We start from the raw sequence: 24,581 nt of genomic DNA, 5'->3' as shown, positions 1-24,581 counted from the left end.
CTTTATGATGTACTTTAGGATGGTTGAACATTTTAAGTGTTCTTACTTTTTATGTTAACAAATCATACAAATACAGTGCTATATTTTATAAAGCTACATAACCAATATATTCTCGATCTCGTAGATATTGCAGAACATAAAATGAAACTGAAATGAGTCCAGCGATGCGATTTTTATAATTCAAAGTTTAAACAAGGTTTGGAATTTTATAATATACTTCTAATTTCTAATTTCAAATCATAAAAAGCCAAATTTATAATTCAAATATAATTTCTAAATTCAAATCAATTTAATTCAAATTATGTGATTATTTTTTTAAAGATTAAAATTTTAAACACATCTCTCTCCTCTCGCATCTTTGGAATAAATCAAATTTTTATTTTTATTTGTTTAACTTATTTGTTTGCCTTTTCATAATACTCATTTTTCTTTATTTTTTCAATATTCAGCTCAAATATACTCAATTAAAATTAGTATTTTTTATTATATGTATAAATAAATATAATAATTGAGTTTATATCAATTTTATATAAATATAAAAATATAAAAGTACTTATTGTATCTTACACGGGGTGCAAATGCTAGGACGAATAAATAAATAAACAAGCATTTGAGCTATAAATTATCGAAAATCATTGCTTAATAAGAATTGAACGCTAGTTTATTTTGTTTTACAATTTGCTAGAAACCTAAATATCTAAACAAATTTTTATCGGCAATTGAATTATGAGGAGGGTCTCCTCTGCTGTGCGGACTTTTGCAAAATATAATCTGCGTTCAATTAAAATATTAATATTATTAAAAAGTAAATTTAAATAAAGTTTAATTGGCGGCTGAGAAACGATTCAACCACTTGAATAAGGTTTAATCGATAGTAGTATAACTTTTTGAAGTCCATATCCATAGAAAATAAGGTTGATGAAATCGGTGGTGGTCATCATTCACCCGTCTTCACCAACCCCATGGACAACTTAGAGAAAATAATATCTTGTATTTTTATATACGGAAATGGTAAATGGACACCAAGTGTCCTGTACACTCGGTTAAAACTGGAGTTTTTGCAATTAGCCAAAGTGAACCGTTTTTTCGGTGAATTGGTTATTTACTAATTTATCCCTTATTAAGTAATAGTACTACTATTTTATTGTTTTGTCTTTTATGTTTTATAATTTCCGAAAGTTTTGTTGTTCGGTTTCTTTATTTATTAGTTGAGTTGGTCTTGGGTGAGGTCAGTGGCGGATCCAGGATTTTAAAACTGGGGGTGCAAAAAATAATCTTATAAACATTGACGGAGCTAGGATTTTTTTAAGGGGGTTGAACTTTTACGGGGGTTCGGGGGCGGTAGCCCCCGAGAAATTTTTTTTAGGCCTTCAATACATTTTAGACATTTTTTTTTACTAAAATACAAATATAATTAGTAATAACTCTGCATTCCAAATACAAAATGTGTACGTTCAATTTTTTTATTTAATTAAGAATTGAGGTAAAGGATTGATTATACTATGTTAATTTGTTAATTTGGCGGAGCTAGGATTTTTTTGGGGGTATTGGGATTAGAGAAAGGGAGTTAAAATATGTTAATTTGGTGTTTGGTGTTTGATGTCTGTAGGCGTGTAACTTGTAAGTTGCTTAGGGAACACTCCAACCTTTGTATCTAAATATATTATACTATGTATATATACTAAAAAAAAATTTTTTTTTTTGGGGGTACAGCTGTACCCCCTTGCACCCATCTGCGTCCGCCCCTGGGTGAGGTCAACCTCACCCCATGAGACGGGTCGGGGCGCGGGTCGGGTGGGTTTGGGCGCGGGTCTGGCGGGTCAGGGTGTGGGATGGGCTGATCTGGAATTGCATGTTAATATATAATAACTGTTTCTTTGTAAACTACAAAATAGAGTTTGGTGCAGTGGTAGGAGAAAGTTTTCATTTATCAACCACCAGAGTTCGAATCTTGTCTATAACATTTTTTTGTTTTTTTCCTTTTCTTCTGTTTTTTTTTTCTCTCTTTTTGCGTTATTTTTTCTTTTTTTTCTATTTGTGTTTTTTTTTTGCATATTTTTTGCATTGTTTCCGTTTTTCTATTTTCATTACATTTTTTGTGTTTCTTATTGCATTTTGTTTCCTCTTTTTTTCTTCTTCTATAATTACGTTTATACTGTATTTTTTTTTCATTTTTGTCATATCAATGGTTACTTTTTATTACAATAATAATTACTTTACTAAAGTGTTTTATTTATTTTCTTTTATTTTTTCGTTTAATTTTTTATTTTCAAAAATTTTTATACTATATTTTTTCTTTTTCATTTATTTTATTTTAAAAAAAATTACATTTATTCATATCAATGGTTATTTTTTCTAACAACTATAATTACTTGACCAAGTCATTAAAATTACAAATTTTCATAAGTGTAAATAACATTTTTTGTGAAAAAAGTAATAATTTTGAAATGTTACATTTCTTCATATGAATAATTACTTTTTATTAAGATAATAGTTACTTTTAATAAGTATAAAATATACATTTATTAGCACTTAGCACAAACTTTTAATAACCCTAATGGAAATATTTACTTTTAATAAGCATAAGATATACATTTGTTCGCACAAATGTATACTTATATTAATATAAGTATAAAATATACATTTGTTAGCACAAATATAGACTTATGTTAATTAATGTAAGTAACCTTCATTTAATATAAAATATTATATTTTCTAAACCCTAAACCATGTACACTAAACTTTAATAGAAATATTTACTTTTAATAAGCATAAGATATACATTTGTTCGCACAAATGTATACTTATTTAAATTTAAATATAAGTATAAAATATACATTTGTGCTAACAAATGTAGATATATGTTAATATAAGTATTTATCTTCATTTAATATAAAATATTATATTTTTTAAACCTTAAACCCTGAACACTAAACTCTAAGCACTAAATCCTAAACTCTAATAGGAATATTTACTTTTAATAAGTATAAAATATATACATTTGTTACTACAATGTATATTTATGTTAATATAATTTACCTTTCATTCAATATAAAGTATTATATTATTTAAACTCTAAACCCTGAAAACTAAACCTAAACCATGAACATTAAACCCTAAATATTAAATCATGAATCATAATAGGAATATTTACTTTTAAAATCATGAATCCCAATAGGAATGTTTACTTTTAATTAGTTATAAGGTATATATTTGTTCCCACAATTGTATACATTTGTTCCCACAAATGTAAACATTACATTTCTTTATAATAATAATCACTTTTTATTACAACAATAATTACTTTTAAATTTTTAATTACAATAATAATCACAACAAATGTAATAATTTTAAAAATTTACATTTTTGAAACATATTTTTCATCACATCAATAGTTACTTTTTATTATGAATTACTAGATCAAATATACAAAATTATAAGTTCTAACGAGTAAAAATAACATTACTTTTATACATATCAATAATTATTTTTTCTTGCAATAAAAATTATTTGATCAAATAATGAAAAGTATAAATTCTCAAAAATAAAAGTAACAGTTGTCGTGAACAAATGTAATAATTTAGAAACATTATTTTTCATTGTAATAATAATTACCTTTTATTATGATAATAATTACTTGACCAAATTATTAAAAAAAAAAGTTTTATGAGTGGTAATAACATCACTTTTTTTCATATTAATAATTATTTTTATTTACAAAAATAATTACTTAAGCAAATTACTAAAAGTAAATGTTCTCATGAATAAAAATAAACATTAATATGAAAAAATGTAATATTTTTAAAACATTACTCTTCATCGTATCAATAATTACTTTATATTAAGACAATATTTACTCGACTAAATAACTAAATAACAAAAGGCTCTCTAAACGACAGTTTGTATAGCATTCATGTTCATCTTCAAGAATCAAGAACAATCATCAAGAGTCAATCATTAATAAGTATAAAATATACATTTGTTAGCATTTATCACAAATATATATATATATTTATGTTAATATAAGTATTTTCGGTCATTCTATATTTTATAATTACCTGAACACTGAATACTAAACCCTATATAGTGAATACTAAACCCTACACCTTGAATACTAAACCTTAAATAATGAATACTAAACCCTAATGAAAATATTTACTTTTATGTAGTCTAACATATACATTTCTTTGTACAAATGTATACTTATGTTTCTATAAGTATTTCATGTCATTCTATATTTTGTAATTACCTGAATACTGAATACTAAACCATAAACCTTGAATACTAAACCCTAAATAATGAATATTAAACCCTAATCCTTGAATGCTAAACCCTAATGGAAATATTTACTTTTATGTAGTCTAACATATACATTTCTTTGTACAAATGTATACTTATGTTAATATAAGTATTTCCTGTCATTCTATATTTTGTAATTACCTGAACACTGAATATTAAACCCTAAATAGTAAATACTAAACCTTAAACCTTGAATACTAAACCGTATATAATGAATACTAAACCCTAACAGAAATATTTATTTTTATTTAGGCTAGTATATACATTTCTTTGTACAAATGTATACTTATGTTTCTATAAGTATTTCCTGTCATTCTATATTTTGTAATTACATAAACACTGAATACTAAACCCTAAATAGTAAATACTAAACCCTAAATAAATACAAAATATACATTTATTGGCACAAACATATACTTATGTTAATATAAATATTTATCTTCGTTTAATATAAAGTACTACATCCGTCCCTGAAATAAGTTTCTCTTTTTCCTTTTTGGAACGTCCCCCCAAATAAGTTCTTCTTTCTTTCTTTCCATTTTTGGACAATTACCCCACCACTAATAATACTTTATTTATTCTTACTTTTCACTTTTTCACCACTCTCAATACTTAATTATTTAATTTATTTAATTAGATTTTAGGATGTTGATGAACTCATGCTTCACCATTGTGAATAAGTGTAATGTTCCAAAAATATTTTTTTTAGTATATGAATGGTTACTTTTTCTTAAGATATTATTTACTTAATTAAATAATTAAATATATTTACATTATTAATGTAATTTCTCATTTCTTCAAAGCAATTTATGCATCTCCACTATCTTAGCTTGCAAGAAAACATCGAATTTTTTTTTTTGACTTAAGAAAACATCAAATTAAATTATGCAGAAACCTCAATTTTCATATTCAGATTTCAGATCAAGTGAAAATCCCCAAATTAACTCAAAAAAGTGAAAAAAAAAAAAAAAAAATCAGATGGCGAAAGTTCAAGCATTCTTTCCTAAGAGCTCAATCCGGCAGCTCAATTGATTTCCTAAATCCAACTCTATGGCTAGCTAGTTCGCGGACAGATAAATTCTTAATGAACGTTGCAGATTTCCTCTTCCAAAATGGAGCCGCCGATCTGCAGCAAGGAGCCCTCCCCACCGTCGGAGCGAGGCAGCTGCCGGCGAGATCTAGGGCCCGGTCGTGGACCTCTGCCGCGGCGTAATTGATGGTTTCAAAGACACACAGCAACGGCGGCATCAGGCGGAGCGACGCCCGCGTAGAGGCGGACGGCGGTGGCTCGTGCCGGACCTTCGTCGGTCTTAGGCGGCGGCGGCAGATATGGGAGATATAGAGAGAGATGAGCCCTGCGTGTGTGTGTCTGCTGTCGGCGGTGAGATTGAGAAAGAGAGAGTGACCGATACTTGAGAGAGAGAAAAAAGGAGGAAGATTAGAGTTTAAGGGTGATGGAGTGCGGGTCTGGGCGAACGGGTCGGAGCGCGGGTCGGGTGAACCCGCCTCATACGATGAGGTCAACCTCACGCAAGTTTTTGCGTTATTAGTTTTTTTGTTTCCTTTACTTTTTAGTTTTTTATTTTCGAAAATTATATAAATCTTATAATTCGAAGTTTATATGCTTTTTTATTCGAATTTTTTTTGATTATTTGTTTCAAAATATTATTTTTGATTTGTTACCAATAATTTGAGGTTTCTTTTTAAAATAATCCTATATTTGTTTTCAACTATTTTTTTTGAAATTAATACTCCCTTCATCCATGAAAGAACTTCCTTGGAGGGAGTGACACGAGTTTTAAGAAAAAAGTTGGTGAATATATTATTGAGGTCTTTGGTGAAAAAAATGGATAAAAAATTGTTGAGTGTATTGGAAGTGGTGAAACTGGACAAGGTGACAAAGTATTACTCATATATTATTGATGTCTTTGGTTCAAATCCCCCAATCACATTTTTCTTGTATTTTAGTTTTTTTTTTCAAATCATCTTCGAAATATTTTTTTTTAATATTGGAAAAAATATATACAAATGAAAATAAATCTAGGATTATTTCCCCAATCACCTTTTTCTTGTATTTCGGTTTTCTATTAAAAAAAAGGTAAAGTACCAAATACCCCCCCAACGTTGGCGTCCCTATCGCATACAGCCCCCCATAGTCAGGGTAAGCGCTGTTTACTACCCTAATGTGGCAAAATCGTAGCAATTAACCCCCCGCCACTTAACAGACATTAACACTAGCAAAAAACCCTACATTTATTTTCTACTATCTCTCTCGGCCTCTCCGCCTCCCTCACATACAGGCGTCACTCTCTCTGTCTCTCTGCCTTCTCTGGTCGACGGCGTCGCCGGTGCTGACGCCGCGCCGCGACCGCCCCTATCGGACCCCTCGCTCTTTCCCTCTCAATTCTCCGGCTGAACAGTCGCCACCCATCCCCCCCTCTTCTTCGGCGGATCTGGGAGCTAGGGTATGCAGGCGCAACGGATCTAGTTTGCAGGGCGGCGGATCTGGGGGCTAGGGGCGGCTAGGGTTTGCTGGCGCGACGGATCTCTGAAGAGAAGGAGCAGAGGCGTTCGATTTTAGGCGAGAATCCTCCGCCTTGGTTCTTGAATCCTCCATGGCCGCCGCCCATCACCTTCACCTCACTTCACCATCACCGCCACCGTCTGTTTCATGCCTATGAAGACTTTGATTTTGGGGATTATTTTTTATTTGGGGGTATGAACCGGGGGTTCCAAATTTACAAATTTTTTCTGATTTAGGGTATGATTTTGGGGATTATGATCGGAGGGAGCAGAGGCGAAGGGAATGGGGGTGACCGGGGACAGCGGCGATGGCTCGCCGGATCAAAGAGTGGTGGTCGTCGGCGGTGGTAGTTCAATTTCTGAATTTTAAAATTAAAAAATCATTTATGTTTAAAAATAAAAAAATTATTTAATCTAACGATGTTAATGTCCGTTAAGTGGCGGGAGGTTAATTGCTACGATTTTGCCACGTTAGGGTAGTAAACAACGCTTACCCTGACTATGGGGGGCTGTACGCGATAGGGACGCCAACGTTGGGGGGATATTTGGTACTTTACCCTTAAAAAAATCATCTTCGAAATGTTTTTTTTTTTAATTTTTGGAAAATATATATATAAATGTAAACAAATCTAAGATTATTTTGAAGGAAATCTCTAAATTAGTAGAAACAAATAAAATTAACATAAAATTCGGAAAATAAAAAATAATAAAAAAATAAAATAAATGTGAAAATAAATCTAGGATTATTTTAGGAGAATCTATAAATTAGTGGAATCAAATTTAGGATTATTTTTTGGAGAATGAAAATCTCTAAATTAGTGGAAACAAATCTAGGATTATTTTAGGAGAATCTCTGAATTAGTGGAAATAAATCTAGGATTATTTTTAGAAGAATATCCAAATTAGTGAAAACAAATAAAAATAACATAATTTTCGAAAAAGATAAAAAATAAATCTTCAGAAAAAACTAACATAATTTTCTAATATAAAAATAAAAATTTTTGAAAAAAAAATTTCGAAACAAAAAAAATAATACGTGGAAACAAAATTAGGATTATTTTTAGGAGAATCATAAAATTAGTGGAAACAAATAAATAAAAAATAATTTAATCATCAATAAAAATAAATAATATTAATTTTGAAAAAAAAAATAGCTGGAAACAAATATAGGATTATTTTAAAAAGAAACCCCAAATTATTGGTAACAAATCAATAATAATATTTTGAAACAAATAATCAAAAGAATTTCGAATAAAAAAACATATAAACTTCGAATTATAAGATTTATATAATTTTCAAAAATAAAAAACCAAAAAGTAAGGAAACAAAAAAACTATAATTAAAGAAATCGAACAACAAAACTTCCGGAAATTATAAAACATAAAAGACAAAATAATAAAATAGTAGTATTACTTAATAAAGGATAAATTAGTAAATAACTAATTCACTCAAAAATCGGTCCACTTTGGCTAAATGCAAAAACTCCGATTTTAACCGAGTGTCCAGTACACTCGGTGTCCATTTATCACTGCAAAAATCGGTCCACTTTGGCTAAATGCAAAATATATACTTAAAGTTTTCTATGTACATTTTTTTGGTTTTATTCGTTGAAAATGGGATCGAGATGCTGTTCCCACTATTCCACCAATTTCATGTTTGAATTATTGCCGGTACGTGCATATCGTCAATTGTACATATACATAAACTAACATTTGTTAAAATATCACTATTTTGCATGGCACCTAGCATTGTTTAGAGATAACATAACTCGTTTGTTAATTGCTATTAAAGGTAATTAAAGAATAGAATACATTTTTCACATCCTAGTGCCCTTTTCATTATAAATTAAATGTTCAAAATTATTATACACTATTATTTACACTCGTACAATGTTGTAATTGATATCGACTCAATTATCATATTTATTCTCTAAAAAAAATTATCATATTTATTAATATAATTAAAAAAATATATAATTTTAACTAAAAAAATCCACAATAATAAAATTGAGGTCTGCACTAGACTCGACCGCAACGAGTATTTCCATTAACCACATCAAGCAATTCCTCTGCAACTCGCCTCATTCTACCTTGGCGAGCTTAGCTAAACAGAGCAAGCCCTTCGTCTCTACAATTCGACACACTCTCTCTAGCAAGCATCCCCAATGTTTTGAGCTCAAGCTTCACCTCTGCAGATAGAGACGAAGATGAAGAGGAAAACCAATGTATGCTATGTTTTACTAATTTGAGGTTAGAATCATTTACGAAGAGAGAGTGAGAGAGAGATAGAGATGGAAGTAGGGTTAGACATATTAGGGGGTGCAGTGGACTAGGCCCATTGTTAATAAATAATTAAATAGTGGGTCATTGGCGCTTAAATACGCCAACTTTGGGGTAGTTTGGTTTTGCACATGAACTTTGAAAGGTGTAAAAAAATACATGAACTTTAATGTTGTAGCAATTTTATCACAAATTCAAATATTAGATATTCAAACTCTATAAAAATCTTACGATTTATAGGTTTAGAGATGTCTTATACGATATCTTTTAGAGATGTCCTATAGTATCATTTTTTTAAAAGTCCGATGAATACACATCGATATTTCGACTTGCCACGTCAGCTTTAATTTGAGCAAACATTCAATTTGTGACATCGTATGAGACATCTCTAAAAGATATCATATAAGATATCTCTAAACCCGTAAATCGTAAGACTTTTATGGAGTTCGAATATCTAATATTTGAATTTGTGATAAAATTGCTACAACATTAAAGTTCATGTATTTTTTTACACCTTTTAAAGTTCATGTGCAAAACCAAACTACCCCCAAAGTTGGTGTATTTAGGTTCTAATAAAAAAATATGAAACATTACTAATGGAGCGTTTCAATATAATAATTGGGACATTACTAATGGCCAATGGGACGAAGGGAGTATAAAATAGCAGACTTTTAAAAGATAAAATATGACATTTTCATCTCATTCTCCTTTTATCAAGACGTCCTCTCCGAAATGTTTAGGGAAACCTATTGTACAAATAAATGTAAAATAAACAGACCAGAGGTTGGTAATATTAGCTGCAATTCCAAAAGAAAACTATTATTCGTGTGTTCTAATTCAAGTCAATTATTTAAATTCAATGTATGAAATCGATTCCACCTATATAAAAAGAGTATCTAAATATTTTGGTATTATCACATAAAATAACTATCAACTATATATATATAACTTCATCATGTTCATCATGTATCTAAAGAATAGAGATAAAATATGTTGGTCAAAGTATTGAAGTTTGGCCAGTTCAACATGCCAACAATCAGAGTCCAAAGGTATTGAATTGGACCCTTTCAATTTCTAATACACCTTATTCATCCAAAGGTATATGATGTTAAACCTACAATTTAATTTCCAATTATACAAAATAATTCTAATTAACCATCTCACAAAATACTTAGGCATGTTCCAGGAAAGCAAAACATACATACTATACCGATTTCTTGAAGTAGTCCGAGTAGGAACCTTCAAATAAAATCGAAAACTTCGACTAAAATGCATAGGGCGTCAATTGATTTGAACCCTCTAATACCTATATAACTAAACGACCATAAAATGAAAAAGGTCCTCATAAATATATATACATTTTTAGAAGGAAATAACAAGACAAAAACCTCAGAGATTGTCTAGCATAACCAGTTTCATGTCATATAAATTTCAAGAATCATTCCACCAAAACATATGGGAAATACCTGAGAAAGCAACGCATCCGACAAAAGAATGATCAGCCTGTAAAATATCTCAAGATTAGGGAGAGAGTATGAATAACATAAGGTCTGTTTCCAAGAAAACGAGCAGCGAGATTTAAAAAGTGGCATACCATCCGAGTAGCAAGGATGTCAGAATCTGTAGGCAGGAACATGTCCGAGATGGAGTTTTGTACAAACTCAAATGGGAATACATACCATGAGAAGTCAGATCATCAGTGAGAGTCGTCGCTTCTCATGTGCCCGTTAATCAAGTTGCTTGATCTTGAAGCACATACATAAACAAGGCACCAAGCAAATTATGAGGCTAATTAGTAACTGGAAAGTGATTTTAGCAGCATCTGATGTTGAACAACTTTCCAGCACTAGTTATTGTTCCTATCTCTACATTCCCACTACAACTTCAGTTGAATGGTTTTTCTGATAACATAGTAAAGAGGTGAACAATAAAAACTTCTTATCAGGAAAGCCTCTAGTAACACGGCAAACGCTGTCCAAGATTTCAGCTATACCTACCGTACTTGTAACTCCAAATCTTTTGTTTCGATTTCTCTCTTTTAAATCACCACGTTCAATATTTTCCCCATTCGTGGACACAGGAACACCTAAATTGTGCAGGGGAAACAGTGCAGCCCTTTAAACCGAGAACACATAGAGATAGATAACGCAACATATAATTCGTTGTCCAGAGATACAAGCAGAAGAAATTCTAATCCATTTGTTTTGCAAGAAAACACACAGTACATACACATAGATTTGCTCAATGGTTCCTCGGATTTCTGATTTCCCTATTTAACACCTACACATAGCATTGTTCAAAGATGAAATTGTGACACTTATTTTCTAAACTAGTCAAAACTATTATGATCACTAAAATCAAGGAGAATCAACCAAAATCCCATTTCAGCACTCAGCAGAGTCCAATGATCCAATAATATTACCAAATTCACTAAACCATTTATAGAGCACACATCTTCCTACTATAAACCAATAAACCAATGGAACCAAGAAAAAGTAATGCTCACTTTACAATCTTCAAGAATTGGAGAAAACAGCTCTTCTTCCCCGGCCACTTCGCCGTTTCTGCCAAACGCAAAATCCAAAAATGTCTTCACGATACCACCCTACTCAAATCATTCGAACAATCTAAGCTTCTGGCTCTTGTAGCCAATGCGTTTCTAAGAACAAACGCACTCTCTTCAATCAAGTTTCCCTCCGAACTAGCAACATTTTGATCACGAAGAAAAGCACCATCATCATCCAAATCGTGGCAAAATGCAGAGTAATCCTCCCTTGTGATCAACATATTGTGCAGTATAGAACAAGCTCCAATACAAGCCACTGCAGCCTTATACTCTGCCTCGATAGGCCTATCCAAAACACCCCAATTCCTCAAACTCGCCATCGCCTTAAATGAGGAATCTCGCATCAAAGAATGCGCGTTGTTGAGATTCTCCTCAACAGATCCCGGCTTAGGATCGACAAACGGTACCAGCAGCCACGGAAGCAGATCATATTCCCCGCTCCCCACTAGATATTGAGGCACATCCACATCATTCACTCTAACAAGCCTCTGCGAGTTCAAGATTTTGCCCTTTTCGATGTCTTTACACAAATTGGACGATTTTAGGATGTTCAGGTCACTCTTACCGCCGCGAAAACCGGCCACAATGCTTAGAATTCTCGACGACGAGTCCACCACGATTTGAGCGGCAATGCTCTGTTTCCGATAATTGGGGATTTTATCTTTTTCGATGTCGAATTCAAACCTAGCGCAGCTCACGACTCCGCAGCAATTGGGGAGGCCGGTGAGGGTTTCGAACTGAGTCGAGACCGATTCCAACTCGGCGTGGCCCGGAAACCCGACCCAGAACCGGTAGTTGGTGCAGAGCACGCGGCAGAGCTGCTTGACGCAGAATTTGGAGACAGCCTCGGAGACTCCGAAGCGGGCGGAGATCTCGGGGTAATCAGAGCCTGTGGCGAGGCGGAACAGGCCGATTCCGAGGCGGGTCTCGGCGGGCAGATCGAGCGGCGAGCCGACAGGGTCGCGGCAGTCGAGGAGCGGCTCTAGGAGGCCGCAGAGCCACTCGAAGGTGTTGGTTTTCATGTTGAAGAACCGCTTGAAGGAATCGGGGTTCCGGGGGACGGCGGCGCCGTTGTCTGTGTCGGAGAGTGAGCGCTTGCGTTTTCTGGAGAATGAGAGGGCGGCGGCAATGTCGGCGGCGGCGAGGAAGTGGTGGAGGAAGGGAAGGAGGGATTGTTGAAGAGGTGAGGTGGGATTAGTTGTTGTTGTGATGGGGAGGGAGTTTGAGGGAGGGAAGAAGAGGAAGATTATGATAAGGATTTGGGAAATTAGCGAGGAAATCAAGGCGGCCAGAGATGGGGAATTCATCGGAGTTTGTTTCTTGGCGTCGCGCATTCCGACAAACCTACGGAAGAAGAAGCTTCCGATTTACTGCTGCTACCTCAATCCTCACGAACACGCACGCACGTGTTGAAAATGCTTAGATATTTTTCTTTGGGTTAATTAGAGCAATTATAACAACTTTTACTCATGATTTCTATTGTTTTTAATAAATATACTCCCCGTATTCATTTTCAATTTATCCCTTAAAATTAATCACTTTTTTTATATGATATATTTTTTTTTTCTTTTATTCACTTTTCACTTGCTATTTTTAACTCCGTCCACTAATTGTTGGCATACTTACCTTTTTGGTCCGTCCATCAATTATGTCCTATCTATTTTGCCTAAGTTTATATTCATTTTTTAATTAAAATTGTGGGTCCCTTTAATAAATTGTGGCATAATTACATTGACTTTAATAAATTGTGGGTCCCCTTTTTCACTCAACTAATAAAAATACTTTTTTTCTTAAAATCTGTATTTTGCCTCCTAGACCAATAATTAGTGGACGGAGGGAATAATAACTGTTTAAAATTTGTGTCGAAAAGAAAATAATGAAGCTTCACGAAACTGATGGAGTAAAAACAAGAGGATTCTTAATTTTTTTTATCACGAAAACTACATCATTTCAGCAAAAGGTACAAGAAAAACGTCCAGAATATTAGGTACCTAATTACAATTATAATAGTCTAACTAAAATATAGTAATAAGTTTCAACTCTTATATAAATTAGACAGATAATTCGCACATGAAATAAGACACCGTACCAAACCATTGAAAGACTTAGTAGAATTAATAATTGAGCGTGTGTAGGCATATAGCTCAAATGCTAAAATTAAGGTAGTTAAAGACTTTTTTTGATAGGTCGCCTGCGTGCAATGTAGTTTTCTATTTTTGTGTGGATAGTGATATTCTCTAATGCATGCAATTATTTTCCGATTTTATGTTGTGTAGAGGTCCCGTCTGTGTGCGGGTAGCTTATTCCCACCTTTGAATGAGTGATCCCGTATGCATGCGGTTATTTTCCGACTTTTGTGTGCCGTAAAGGTTCCGTCTGTGTGCGCATAGCTTATTTTGATTATATATATACCTCTTGTAATTCTTAAAAAAAAATACTCTCTCTATCCACAAAAAATAGTCCTAAAAGAAAAAAACACGAATTTTAATGAAAATAGTTAAATTTATTGTGAATGGAGAAAGATCCCACACATTTTTTTTTTTTGAATTACACATAAAAGTAGTGTTAATAATAATAATTAATTATATTGTGAGTGAAGTTTAGGGCCAACCATGTGATAGAAACTTACCAAAAGTAGAAAGAGATTAATTTTTATGGACGTCCCAAAATAACAAAAATGGGCTATTTTTGTGGAGGGAAAAAGTAATTGAGTGTGTGTCGTGTTTGATGTCTATCATGCTCGTCGTGAGGCGAATCGGGCAGCTCACAAATTTGTTTCTTTTGTTCTTACTTTTGATGATGTTATGTTTTGAAAAGTTGAGTTTCCGACTTGGCTTCTATACATTATCCATTCAGATTTACTTTAACAAAAGTTTATGGATTCCATCTCAAAAAATAAAAATAAAAAAAATTGAATGTGTGTGTGAAGTTTCTTTGAAATAATGTTAAGTATAAAAATTACTACTATTATTTATGGAGATAGCTAGATTTAAAATAATTCTGAAGTACATAGAAATGTTTTGCGAAAAGTTTGGATAAATATATCTATAAATATAATCTTATTTTGAGAAACTATAAATACTCTACTCTATATTCTAATGAATAAACGGAATTCATGAACATGACTTAGGGCTAGAATAATAACCTCTAGGACTTAAAATGAGTGATGACATTAGAGATATTCTCAGTTTTGCTATAAGTAATTTTCTGATTCATATTTGCCATTTTTTAGAGAGGCCAATATGATCGTCCATTATTTAGCTCAGTTTGTGAAGTCTTGTTCTAAGTCTGTGTACTGAATCAGTGAATCTTGAGTTGGCTCAGGAATATTGCTGCGCTCGATTTAAGTTCAATGAAATTTGGCTTTTCCCTCAAAAAATAAAAATAAAAAAAATAAAGGACTTAAAAAAGTCGTTTAACAACTTTCAAAATTGACTTTGTTTGGGATTCTATTGATGCTATTATTTTAAGAAATTATCTCTTTCTTTTTTTTTTTGACAAACTTTAAGAATTCTTTTAATTTCGTTTACTTTACAATATCACGACTTTATTTGACACGGAATAAATGGACCCCGTGAATAAACGGATTTAAAAACTAAACTTCTATCAACCAAACAATAAATAATAGCGTTCAAAATAAAAAAATCTAATATATACTAATAAGTAATAAGTAATAAATTATAAATGTCGATACAAAGAGTATTACCTTAGAAAATTCATATGGTTCAGTTCGATTATTGAATTATTCAACACCCAATATCTATTTAAACAACCCTACTTATAAATCATAAATAATGTACTAAAATAATTAACCATTACTTTCTTAGTTGTCTACTTGTCTTTGGTCGAATGAATACAAAAAACTTACCATCGATAAGTATAGGAAAATCTGTATTAAATACTATCATACTAAATTATGTAGAGTTAATATATGAAATTGACAACTTTTCTATAGTAAATTTAAAAATTAGTTTATTAAATAAAAAATTTAAAAAGTGACCAATTTTTATGCAAAAATACTAATTTGCCCCGAGCATTAAAATATAAATATTAATCACAAATTCATCCTCACAAACACGCTACACATCTTCAAAAAGAATAATCTCTCTCTCTCACACACAAAACCTTTCAATCAAGTTTTGGATGACGGAGAGCCCAATCCTGTGTGGAGATGAAGTCAATTCCACCATCATTTGCGCGAATATCGACTTAACTCAGCACATAAGAGTTGCTCAAAGTGCACAAAACCTCATTCCCGTTTTAAAATCCCATCATTTGTGTCTGTTTGTTCACATTTCACGCATTGATTTTTAGAGCTTGTTGAATTGTTGTGCATCTTAGTGCGTTGGATAGATCACAATTTGTTAAATTTGAAGCTACGCAATTGATCAATGTTTCTCAATTTCATGAAGCTTAGATAGACATCGCAAAGCTCAAGGGTGATAAGATATGGCATTTCATGAACCGAATTCTCGATAAAATAAAATAAATTGATTAATGTTTTTGAATTCACAACTTAATGTTTTTAAAGTCACAATCAGATCTATGAATTCATAACTAGCTTGATGAATTCACAGCTGAATCGTTAGTATCAGTTGTGCATTCGAGTTTAAAAGCTAGAATTCACAATAAAACTCTATTGATAGTTGTGAATTTGACTTGATTGTGACCTCGTGAATAATTTTTTAAAAATTTATATGAAGAGTAAAATGATAATATAATTTTTTTTAAAATCTTAATAACTAATTTATATTTTTACTATTCCAAAATAACTATTTTCAAAATTCACACTATTATACATACACGTATGCCTATAATCCTGTAAACCTTTCACTTTTCTAATAAAAAAGAAATTTAAATTTGAAAAAGTTACCAACACACAGGCGAAAAATAATTACATTTCCACCGATAGGTGCCACGCTGCGATGACGATAATTCAATCTCATATATAGTTATATGCAATTTATTAATTTTGTCATGTTACAAGGTACACTGTATATATCCACATATGTATTTCCCATAACTTTTGTTAGGGGCAATACATTTATATAATATTAAAAAGTTAATGTTTAATTTAAAATTAATTTCAATTTGATTTAAATTAAATTGATTGTAGGAGTAATTTATAAATAAAATAAAATTAAAGGACTATATGTCTGCTCATTGTTTAAATCTTTGTCTCTTTTCTATAATTTCATTATTTTGTATTCATGAAATATATGCACGATTTTTTATGAAATTAAATATGTCATTGAAATAAATTTTAAAACATACAAAAATGATGAAAATAGATATAGTATATGAAAAATATATGTATATATAATAATTGGATCTTGATTGAAGTTAATTAGGTATAATTGATTTAGTAATATAAAATAAAACAAATATATCTATATACATACATACATACATATATATGTGTGTGTATATATATATATATATATATATATATATATAACATAACAATTTCGAATGTTATATACGTAAACTATAAAAAATGTGTTTCAATAATCATATATTTAATAAAATTCAAAATAACAAATTGATCAAGTCTTATGTAAATGAACATTTTTGAATTTGATTTTTTTTTTTTTGAAAAAGAAGATGGAAACTCTATAATGAAAGATAAATAAAAATCCCCGCTCATCTGCGCGAATCCAACCAGCCAAAAATCCCTACGGAAGGAGTGCAGGAACGATCAGGTCAAGCTCTGCAGCGATGCAGCCCTTAATGCAGATCGTGGTCTGGGTTTAGGGATGGTTTTGAAGGATGCACAGGGGTCGGTTCTTGGGTGCAGATTTGGTTTTCAACCGGGAGTCTTCACTGCTGTGGAAGGGGAGGCGATGGCTACGTTGGAGGGGATTGTTTTATGTCGCGAGATAGAGGTCCAGGATATCATTTTTGAGACAGATTGCCAAGAGCTATACTGGTTGTTAGTTAAACGAGAAACTGATCTCTCTTACCTTGGTGTTACGGTGGAGAAGATTTACAGAGAGGTGGTCTCCTTTCGCCATATTGCTTTCAGCTGGACTGAACGCGAAGGAAATTCGATTGCGGATGGCTTAGCTCGCTTTGCTTTACAGAATTTCAGTCCTTTGTCTTCTTCGAGGGTTCTCCCTTCTTTTGTGAACTCTGGTGTTCATGATTAATGAAATTTTCCTCTTCTCCTAAAAAAAGATAAATAAAAATATTATTTATCCATAACTTTGTATGTATATGATTTATATTAGCGTGTTGACTTGAGAAATAGCACTGATATTGAAAATAGAATTTCAAACAACAAACTCAAAATATTATTGATCCACTTATAATTTATTTGGCTTCAATAACAAGGCATGACTAATAAAATAATCCATCTTAATTAAGTGTTTAATTTGTATAATTAAACTGGTGATTGATAACTCGGCCCGCATTTAATCATCCAAATGAGTGATTGTCTATCACGCTAAAGTTGGGTAGATTATTTAATCATCCCTTCAATCCTATCAATTTTATCTATCTCATCCTCCAAACCAAACACCTTAGAGAATATGATTATTAATCATAAATGTTATATACTTTTATATAAATAAGTTATTAGAAGGCAAAAATTATGAATTTAAAAATGAATAAAAAAAATTTAACACTTGGTATTTGAAATTTAAAAATATAAATATTAAAAAAATATAAAAATATAATATATAACCTTATAATTGTGTTTACTATAAAAAAAAATTCGTGTAGGAAGTCTTAGTTAAATTTAATTCAATACTATTATATTAGTATATATTTATATTTAACCTTATAATTGTGTTTCAGTGAATTATTTGGCTTCAAAAATTTTAAAATTTATGTCATATTTAATTTTTTTTCTACTTTAATTATACATACTATTTTAACTAAAATATTGTCGTGCATTACACAAACATAAATTTAGTTTATTTATTAAAATACCAATCAAATTCCATTAAAGCAGAAATTACTGTATGATTGAAATTACCTTCGTAGACGCAAAAGTCAATTACTGTCCCCCTGGTGAAATCTATGAATTACCGAAAACACCCCTTCAAATCCAACATTATTATCTGCAGAAACTCTAACATTTACATCGTCGCCCTTCCCACTCTCACTAAACGCACACACCCGCATCTCTCTCTCTCTCTCTAAACAATCCACATTCTCTTTCAACCATAAAAACAATGCAGCAATAGCCTGAGCGAGCCTATTTTGTCTTCTCGTGGGCCGATGTTCAATTTCCTTTACATGTGAAACCATCTTTAATACAAGCAGCAAAAAAGGTTAAATCTTTGCATTTTTTTTTCCTCTTCTTTTTGTCTTGTAACAAATGTAAAGTTCATCGGATTTCTTGAAAAACTGCCCTTTACTCTCTACCTACTGCTTTTTTCAGCATTAATTCAACCCACACAAAAAGAAGACCCCCATCTACTTGATCGCCGTATCGGTGGATCATCTCTCTTTCTTCTGAGGTTCTATTATCGAACCCATCTAGTTAGCAGTAATTTTTCTCAGTTGTTTTAATATTTTACGAAGTGAGTTTGTTCATTTATTTTCTCAAATTTTATTTTATTTGTTATTCGTGATTGAATTTTTTTTGTTCAAGATTGAATTTTTTGTTCGGAACTAGACGAGATTAGGATCGTGAACCTTCACGGAGGGATCTGTTTTTAAGGTGAATAGGATTCGGTATTTTTTTTATAGAATAGTTATATCTATTTTGGATGCTGCAGACTTCAATAGATGAACTTCGATGAAATCAATTCATTAGTTTATTGTAATGGGTCGGATAGGATGAATTCATTGGTCAATAGTGGTAACTTGTGGTGATATTCACAAAGTTATAATCTTTTTCTCAATGTTTTGTTGTTTTGGGTAAAACTGTCCAGTTTTTCTGAATCTTTGTTTAATTCAGTGTGGGAATACAAATGGTATATGGAAATTCATTGGCTGATCAGTATCTGTTGCTTCCATTACCTATCAAAGTATTAAGAATGTGCAGATATATTGAATAGTTTTTTCTTATTTTCGTGGTATCATATCATATTCTTATAAATAGTCTTACCTTTTGGGTTGGAGTTTCTCGTGTGATTTGAAGTTCGTTATGGTTTGAAAATTGTTGATCTATAAGAGGCCGATGATTGGTTTTATTCTAGTTTTACATGTATGAAAGCTATATCAGATTAGCTGTATACCTTTTCTAATGTAGTGATTGGTTCTCGAGTCTTGTACCGTGGAATTTTTATTCCGGGTGTATTTTTTGAGTTAATGATGCGGTAAATCACTCCATTTTTTTAGTACATTTGGATTAGGAACTGTTGCACTAGTATGTATCATTGTTGACTTGCGTGGAGGACCAATAACTGGAAAAATTACATTCTTTGGTCATTTAAATTCTAAGGTAACCTTAACTTTCCTAAAAATTTCAGAGAAAACTTGTTTTACAGTGCCAGTATATGTTGTTGCTTTTATGTCGATTCAGAATTTCAGATGATTCCTTGTCAGTTGTCAGTGTGGGTGAGTTCATTATCATAGCTCTAATTGTTTATGCTCGTGCAACTCCTTTTAGTATCTTACACATTTAGCTTTATATTAAGCTTAAAGTGATTTCTTTCATTGGCCTTTTCTCCTCTGCAGATCTAGTGAAACTCTTTGCAGCTGTTCGCCCACAAGACTTCTGTAGTTAATATAGCTTCTCTGACATATAATTACAGATATGCAACGGGGAAGAAGTGCCCTCAATTCCTTTCCTGAACCATTTGATTTGAACCAAGGCTCACTTCCTGAAAATACCTCTATGGATCACTCGACTTCCTGGAATAACATGCTGAACCCAGTTGAAAACCGACTGTCTAATTACATTCTTGGAACTACTGATGGGAATGTTAGCTGCATTAATGCCACTGATGGCGCTGCTCAGAGTTTTAGTGGTTGGGACCGTGGCGAATCCAGCTCTAGTGCAAACAATATGCAAGATGGAGCTTGTGGTGCTGATTCAAAAACAAAACTCGGGTGGTCATCATCTTTTAATGCTTGTTCTGGGCTTGATGCAAGATCGGAAGATTGGTCCTTTCCACCATCCAATGCCACCAGTAGTAGCAATTCGGTTACTGGCAGACCCCTGACCATGCAAAGCTCAAACGATGCTTCCATGAATTTAAATTTGAATGATGGGCAATCGTGGAATCATGATTGTCACAGAGGTTCTGGAGCAGTTCTACCTCATAATATCTATAAATCTGGTCAATCGGCAATGGACCAGAATCCAACTTTTTATGCTTCTTCAAGTAACATAGGAATCTTTTCTGGTCGCTCTAGTACGTCTTCAGAAAATTATGATTTAGCAGGTCCATCTTTTGGTTCTTGGGGTTCATCTTGCAAGAGAAAGGCTCTTGAAGGAACTTCCGGGCAATTTTACCCTGGTGGAAGTTCGAGCGCAAATCAGCCAATGGACAAGAGCATAATGCAGCATCCAGCTCATGGTAGTTACAATACATCAGGAAATTTAAGTATATCTTCTGGCCCAGTGAACTTGTCTTCAACTAATCTCGTAGAACAAGTAAATCCAAGTATTGGGGTTGGTATGAGTAGAGTGGCCCCTAGCCCTTTTCCCTCTTCAAGTGTTCCAGGAGTGGCAGAAAGCTCGGCTAGACATTTTGCAGTAAGATTGAATCATGGACGGCATGGGCCAAACCCGTTTGATATACCTAGAAGTTCATCCATGAGGAGCTCTGGTGTTTACACTTCCCATCTTTCAAGACCTATGGCAAACACCGATTCTGCAGAATTGAGGTCATCGATCACACTGCCTATGAACCAAAACAATTCCCTGACCCAACCTCATTTAATGCCTGTAAATGAGGCAAGAGGAACACATTCATACCCTTGGAATGGATCTTTGAGTTCACGAGGAGGTAGTTCATCAAGTTCTTTTATAGTCTCTGGAGAAAGAGATCACGGAGCACCTGAGGAAATTAATGTTAGAAGTTCTCGTAGAAATAACCTCGAGTACCCCATGACCGTTTCTGCACCTGAGACAAGAAATGTCCTGCCAGATCAAATTGATTGGAGTTTCGCTCCTGGAACTTCTGCATCTTCTAGGAATAATCCTACTGGTTCACGTATTGGCCCCAGTTCGGGAGGCAGGTCCTATTCTGGTTCATGGTTGCCTCATCAAAGCCCGTCATCACAAAATCATCAAAGGTTATCAGAATCTTTCCCTTGGATTCCTATCCATCGAGTTGAGTCTGAATCTGGGACAAGCAGAAGTCATTTTTCACTTTTGCCTTCTGCCTCTTCTTCATCGGATGAGGCAGCTAATAGTAGTCGACATCATTTAGATCAAAGGTCAGCAGCACTGTTGATGGATATACCAGGTGATGATATTAATGGTAGGCGTTCTTTGGCTGCTGTTGAGGGCAGACATAGACTGGTACGTTACTTCCATTAAAAAATTCCCTTCATTTTGCATTTTTCTTGCAAATGTAGTATAAAATAACTTCACATCATCTCCATGGATGTTTGTAATCCGTCAAAGCACTCTTGCAAGTTGCAACACTCCAAAATCGATGGATGAACTAACTGATAAATAAAAATGATTTATTTTAAGTGTATTGTGTATTCCGTAGTCTCGGTGTTAACCATTCTATAGATCTCAAGTTTTAACCACCTTATAGATTATCTCCTTGCTACTAGAAAACTATAGCTCTGATTGATGAAGAATATGACTGTAGCTTCCCTAATGATGAACAGATACGTCAAGTCTTGAATGCCATGCGGAGGGGTGTCCACTTACAAGCTGAGGTTTGTTTGGATCTTTGTCGACATATAGATTAACTATTTTCATAGTTCTCAATATATATGCAGCCCTAAGAATATGCTAGGACATTAGCTTACCTTTTGCATTTGCTTAATTTTCTGCATTATTAGTGTTGTTATCTTTGTATCTTAGGCGCAAATAATATTTTGTAAATAGATTGCTCACATGAAACTTGCAACTTTTTAAATTGCACTGCACGTCAATCTTCTTGCCGTACATATCTAGTTCAGCCTTCTTTTATTTTTCTCAAAATGAGTGGTTGGTCTTTTTACAAACTCGGCGGTTGTCATAGTTGAACATTTCAGCATTCATCATTTAGCATCCATTTGATGCTATTAAACATTTCTTGAAGCCAATATGTCATAAGGTTCTGTTGACGGCAACTGGTTGACATGCTACTTCTGTTATATATCTGATATTTGGTTGAGAGATACTGGGAGTCGTTTGCCAAAACCAACTTGCCCATTCCATGAATAATTTTTTGTAGGTTACACTTTTTTATACTTCATATATGAAATAAATATTGTTACTTACAGAGAACCCTTTTTCCGAAAAAAAGAATAAATAAATAGATAAAATTTAAGCATCATGATCTAGTTTTTGAATTATTACGATTTCATACATACTTTTTCTTTACTTCAAAGTTTAAACTTCTGTCTACTTTGACTTCAAACATTGTGATTATTGCATTGCACCAACTCTTTACAATCCGAGTAATTTTATGATATATGCATTTTCCATGCGTATATCCCTGCATGTCGCATCAATATGTACCTATATTGTGAGTCTGGCTGGGGTCTGAGATACCAATGCTCAAGACCTTTCGCCCTCTAAGACCTGTTCATGATCTTAGAACCCATGGTTGGTTGGCTGAGTTAAACGTGGCCTTTTGGCTCCTGGTCGATGGTTGGCCCGAAGCCATTGCCCTTCATATCTACGAGCACTCAGAAGCATCTTTTGCACTCAAAAGTGTGGGTGGTCATGCTTGCAATTGATTCCAAAAAATTGCCATGGTACTGAGATCTCTTCAAAAATTTCATTTCAGGATTATATGCTTATTGATCCTTTCGTAAATGGATTTGCTGAGTTGCACGACAGACACAGAGATATGAGGCTTGATGTCGATAACATGTCCTATGAGGTAATGCATTCCAATCACCTATCCTCCGAGGGGACATTTACTTACTGTGGTGGATTATATTGACAATACATAGGATTGAGTATTTGAAAGATTACATGATCAAACAGCTCAAAATTGTTCAATCCATCAAAGTATGGGGTGGATTAACTTATATATATATATATCAAACTCAATTTGTGCAACAGGAATTACTGGCTTTGGAGGAGCGAATCGGGAATGTGAGCACTGGACTCAGTGAAGAACAAATCAGTGGCTCCATGAAACAGTGCAAGTATGAAGCAACAGGAAGCTCGCTGCCAAACATGGAGCCGTGCTGTATATGCCAGGTTAGAACCTTTAAGCACATCCCGTACCTTTTTTCACTACACGTACTGGTTTCGTGTGATTTGAAGTTTGGTACGTCTGGCATTCATTTTTCCCCGTATTAACCCCTAACCAGGAGGATTACATTAGTGGAGAAGACATCGGTATATTGAAGTGTGGGCACGAGTTTCACACCAGCTGCATTAAACAGTGGCTTACGCTGAAGAACCTTTGCCCCATCTGTAAAACAACAGCCTTGGAAACTTGAAGGCAAAACGGCGTTTCCAAAATAACGTCCCTCTCTTTCACCCTTATCCCATTGCAGGGTCTTTTTTCCTTTTCCTTTTCCTTTTCCTTTTTACAGATGTGGTCGACACTGGTTCGCGCCCTCACCTCAACATCTTGGTGGACTCGAGAAAGGAGAGATCCACAGGGAGTGAGTTGTGAGAAGACAATGCCTGTGTGTACCATGATACTCTTGTAGGTTTAAAGTTGGTTATCTATGAACAATTTTGTATTCTTCCATAACCAAAAAAAAGAAGGAAAATTTGAGCCTATGAACTAAATAATACCATCTACTGACAGACATTACTGGAGATTGTTATGTACTTGGAATTTTCAGATTTCTGTTATTACAGGACCTTGTTTAAGTTAGCA

General features: G+C 33.2%; 3 protein-coding genes across 12 annotated transcripts; 2 read left to right on the top strand and 1 right to left on the bottom strand.

Annotated features, from left to right (window-relative positions):
- Positions 1-8,741: 8,741 nt before the first annotated feature.
- Positions 8,742-13,165, bottom strand: LOC131004692 (protein ALP1-like). Of its 4 annotated transcripts, none has more exons than XM_057931413.1 (5): positions 11,608-13,165; positions 11,099-11,187; positions 10,696-11,002; positions 10,568-10,604; positions 8,742-9,010 (listed from the first exon to the last, which is right to left on the bottom strand). In XM_057931413.1, the coding sequence occupies exon 1, from the start codon at positions 12,999-13,001 to the stop codon at positions 11,694-11,696; it is 1,308 nt and encodes a 435-aa protein (XP_057787396.1). In that variant the 5' UTR covers positions 13,002-13,165; the 3' UTR covers positions 8,742-9,010; positions 10,568-10,604; positions 10,696-11,002; positions 11,099-11,187; positions 11,608-11,693. The 4 variants fall into 4 exon arrangements, with proteins under 4 accessions (XP_057787396.1, XP_057787397.1, XP_057787394.1 ...); XM_057931414.1 differs by having other exon boundaries at positions 10,696-10,846; XM_057931411.1 differs by having other exon boundaries at positions 10,696-11,187.
- Positions 13,166-17,423: 4,258 nt separating this feature from the next.
- LOC131004775 (uncharacterized) lies at positions 17,424-17,816 on the top strand. Its single transcript, XM_057931536.1, has one exon. It carries the CDS (start codon positions 17,424-17,426, stop codon positions 17,814-17,816), a length of 393 nt encoding a protein of 130 aa, XP_057787519.1.
- Positions 17,817-18,754: 938 nt separating this feature from the next.
- Positions 18,755-24,581, top strand: LOC131004690 (E3 ubiquitin-protein ligase MBR2-like). Of its 7 annotated transcripts, XM_057931406.1 has the most exons (8): positions 18,755-18,944; positions 19,055-19,133; positions 19,268-19,336; positions 20,299-22,093; positions 22,414-22,464; positions 23,526-23,621; positions 23,807-23,947; positions 24,061-24,581. In XM_057931406.1, the coding sequence occupies exons 4-8, from the start codon at positions 20,378-20,380 to the stop codon at positions 24,190-24,192; spliced, it is 2,136 nt and encodes a 711-aa protein (XP_057787389.1). In that variant the 5' UTR covers positions 18,755-18,944; positions 19,055-19,133; positions 19,268-19,336; positions 20,299-20,377; the 3' UTR covers positions 24,193-24,581. The 7 variants fall into 7 exon arrangements, with proteins under 7 accessions (XP_057787389.1, XP_057787387.1, XP_057787390.1 ...); XM_057931404.1 differs by lacking the exon at positions 19,268-19,336; XM_057931407.1 differs by lacking the exon at positions 19,268-19,336 and having other exon boundaries at positions 19,055-19,162.

This window comes from Salvia miltiorrhiza, unplaced genomic scaffold, assembly GCF_028751815.1.
Source record: "Salvia miltiorrhiza cultivar Shanhuang (shh) unplaced genomic scaffold, IMPLAD_Smil_shh original_scaffold_455, whole genome shotgun sequence".
Lineage (NCBI taxonomy): Eukaryota > Viridiplantae > Streptophyta > Magnoliopsida > Lamiales > Lamiaceae > Salvia > Salvia miltiorrhiza.
Note: the sequence above shows the minus strand (reverse complement) of the source record. Positions and strands in the feature narration are given on the sequence as shown.

What these genes read in the sequence shown, in the direction of transcription:
- LOC131004775 (XM_057931536.1), top strand. Translation starts at nt 17,424, where the DNA reads ATGGTTTTGAAGGATGCACAGGGGTCGGTTCTTGGGTGCAGATTTGGT.
- LOC131004692 (XM_057931411.1), bottom strand. Translation starts at nt 13,001, where the DNA reads ATGCGCGACGCCAAGAAACAAACTCCGATGAATTCCCCATCTCTGGCC.
- LOC131004690 (XM_057931409.1), top strand. Translation starts at nt 20,378, where the DNA reads ATGCAACGGGGAAGAAGTGCCCTCAATTCCTTTCCTGAACCATTTGAT. An exon ending in TTGAGGGCAGACATAGACTG is followed by an intron (nt 22,094 to 22,413) that starts GTACGTTACTTC and finishes AATGATGAACAG; the next exon opens with ATACGTCAAGTCTTGAATGC. An exon ending in GTGTCCACTTACAAGCTGAG is followed by an intron (nt 22,465 to 23,525) that starts GTTTGTTTGGAT and finishes ATTTCATTTCAG; the next exon opens with GATTATATGCTTATTGATCC.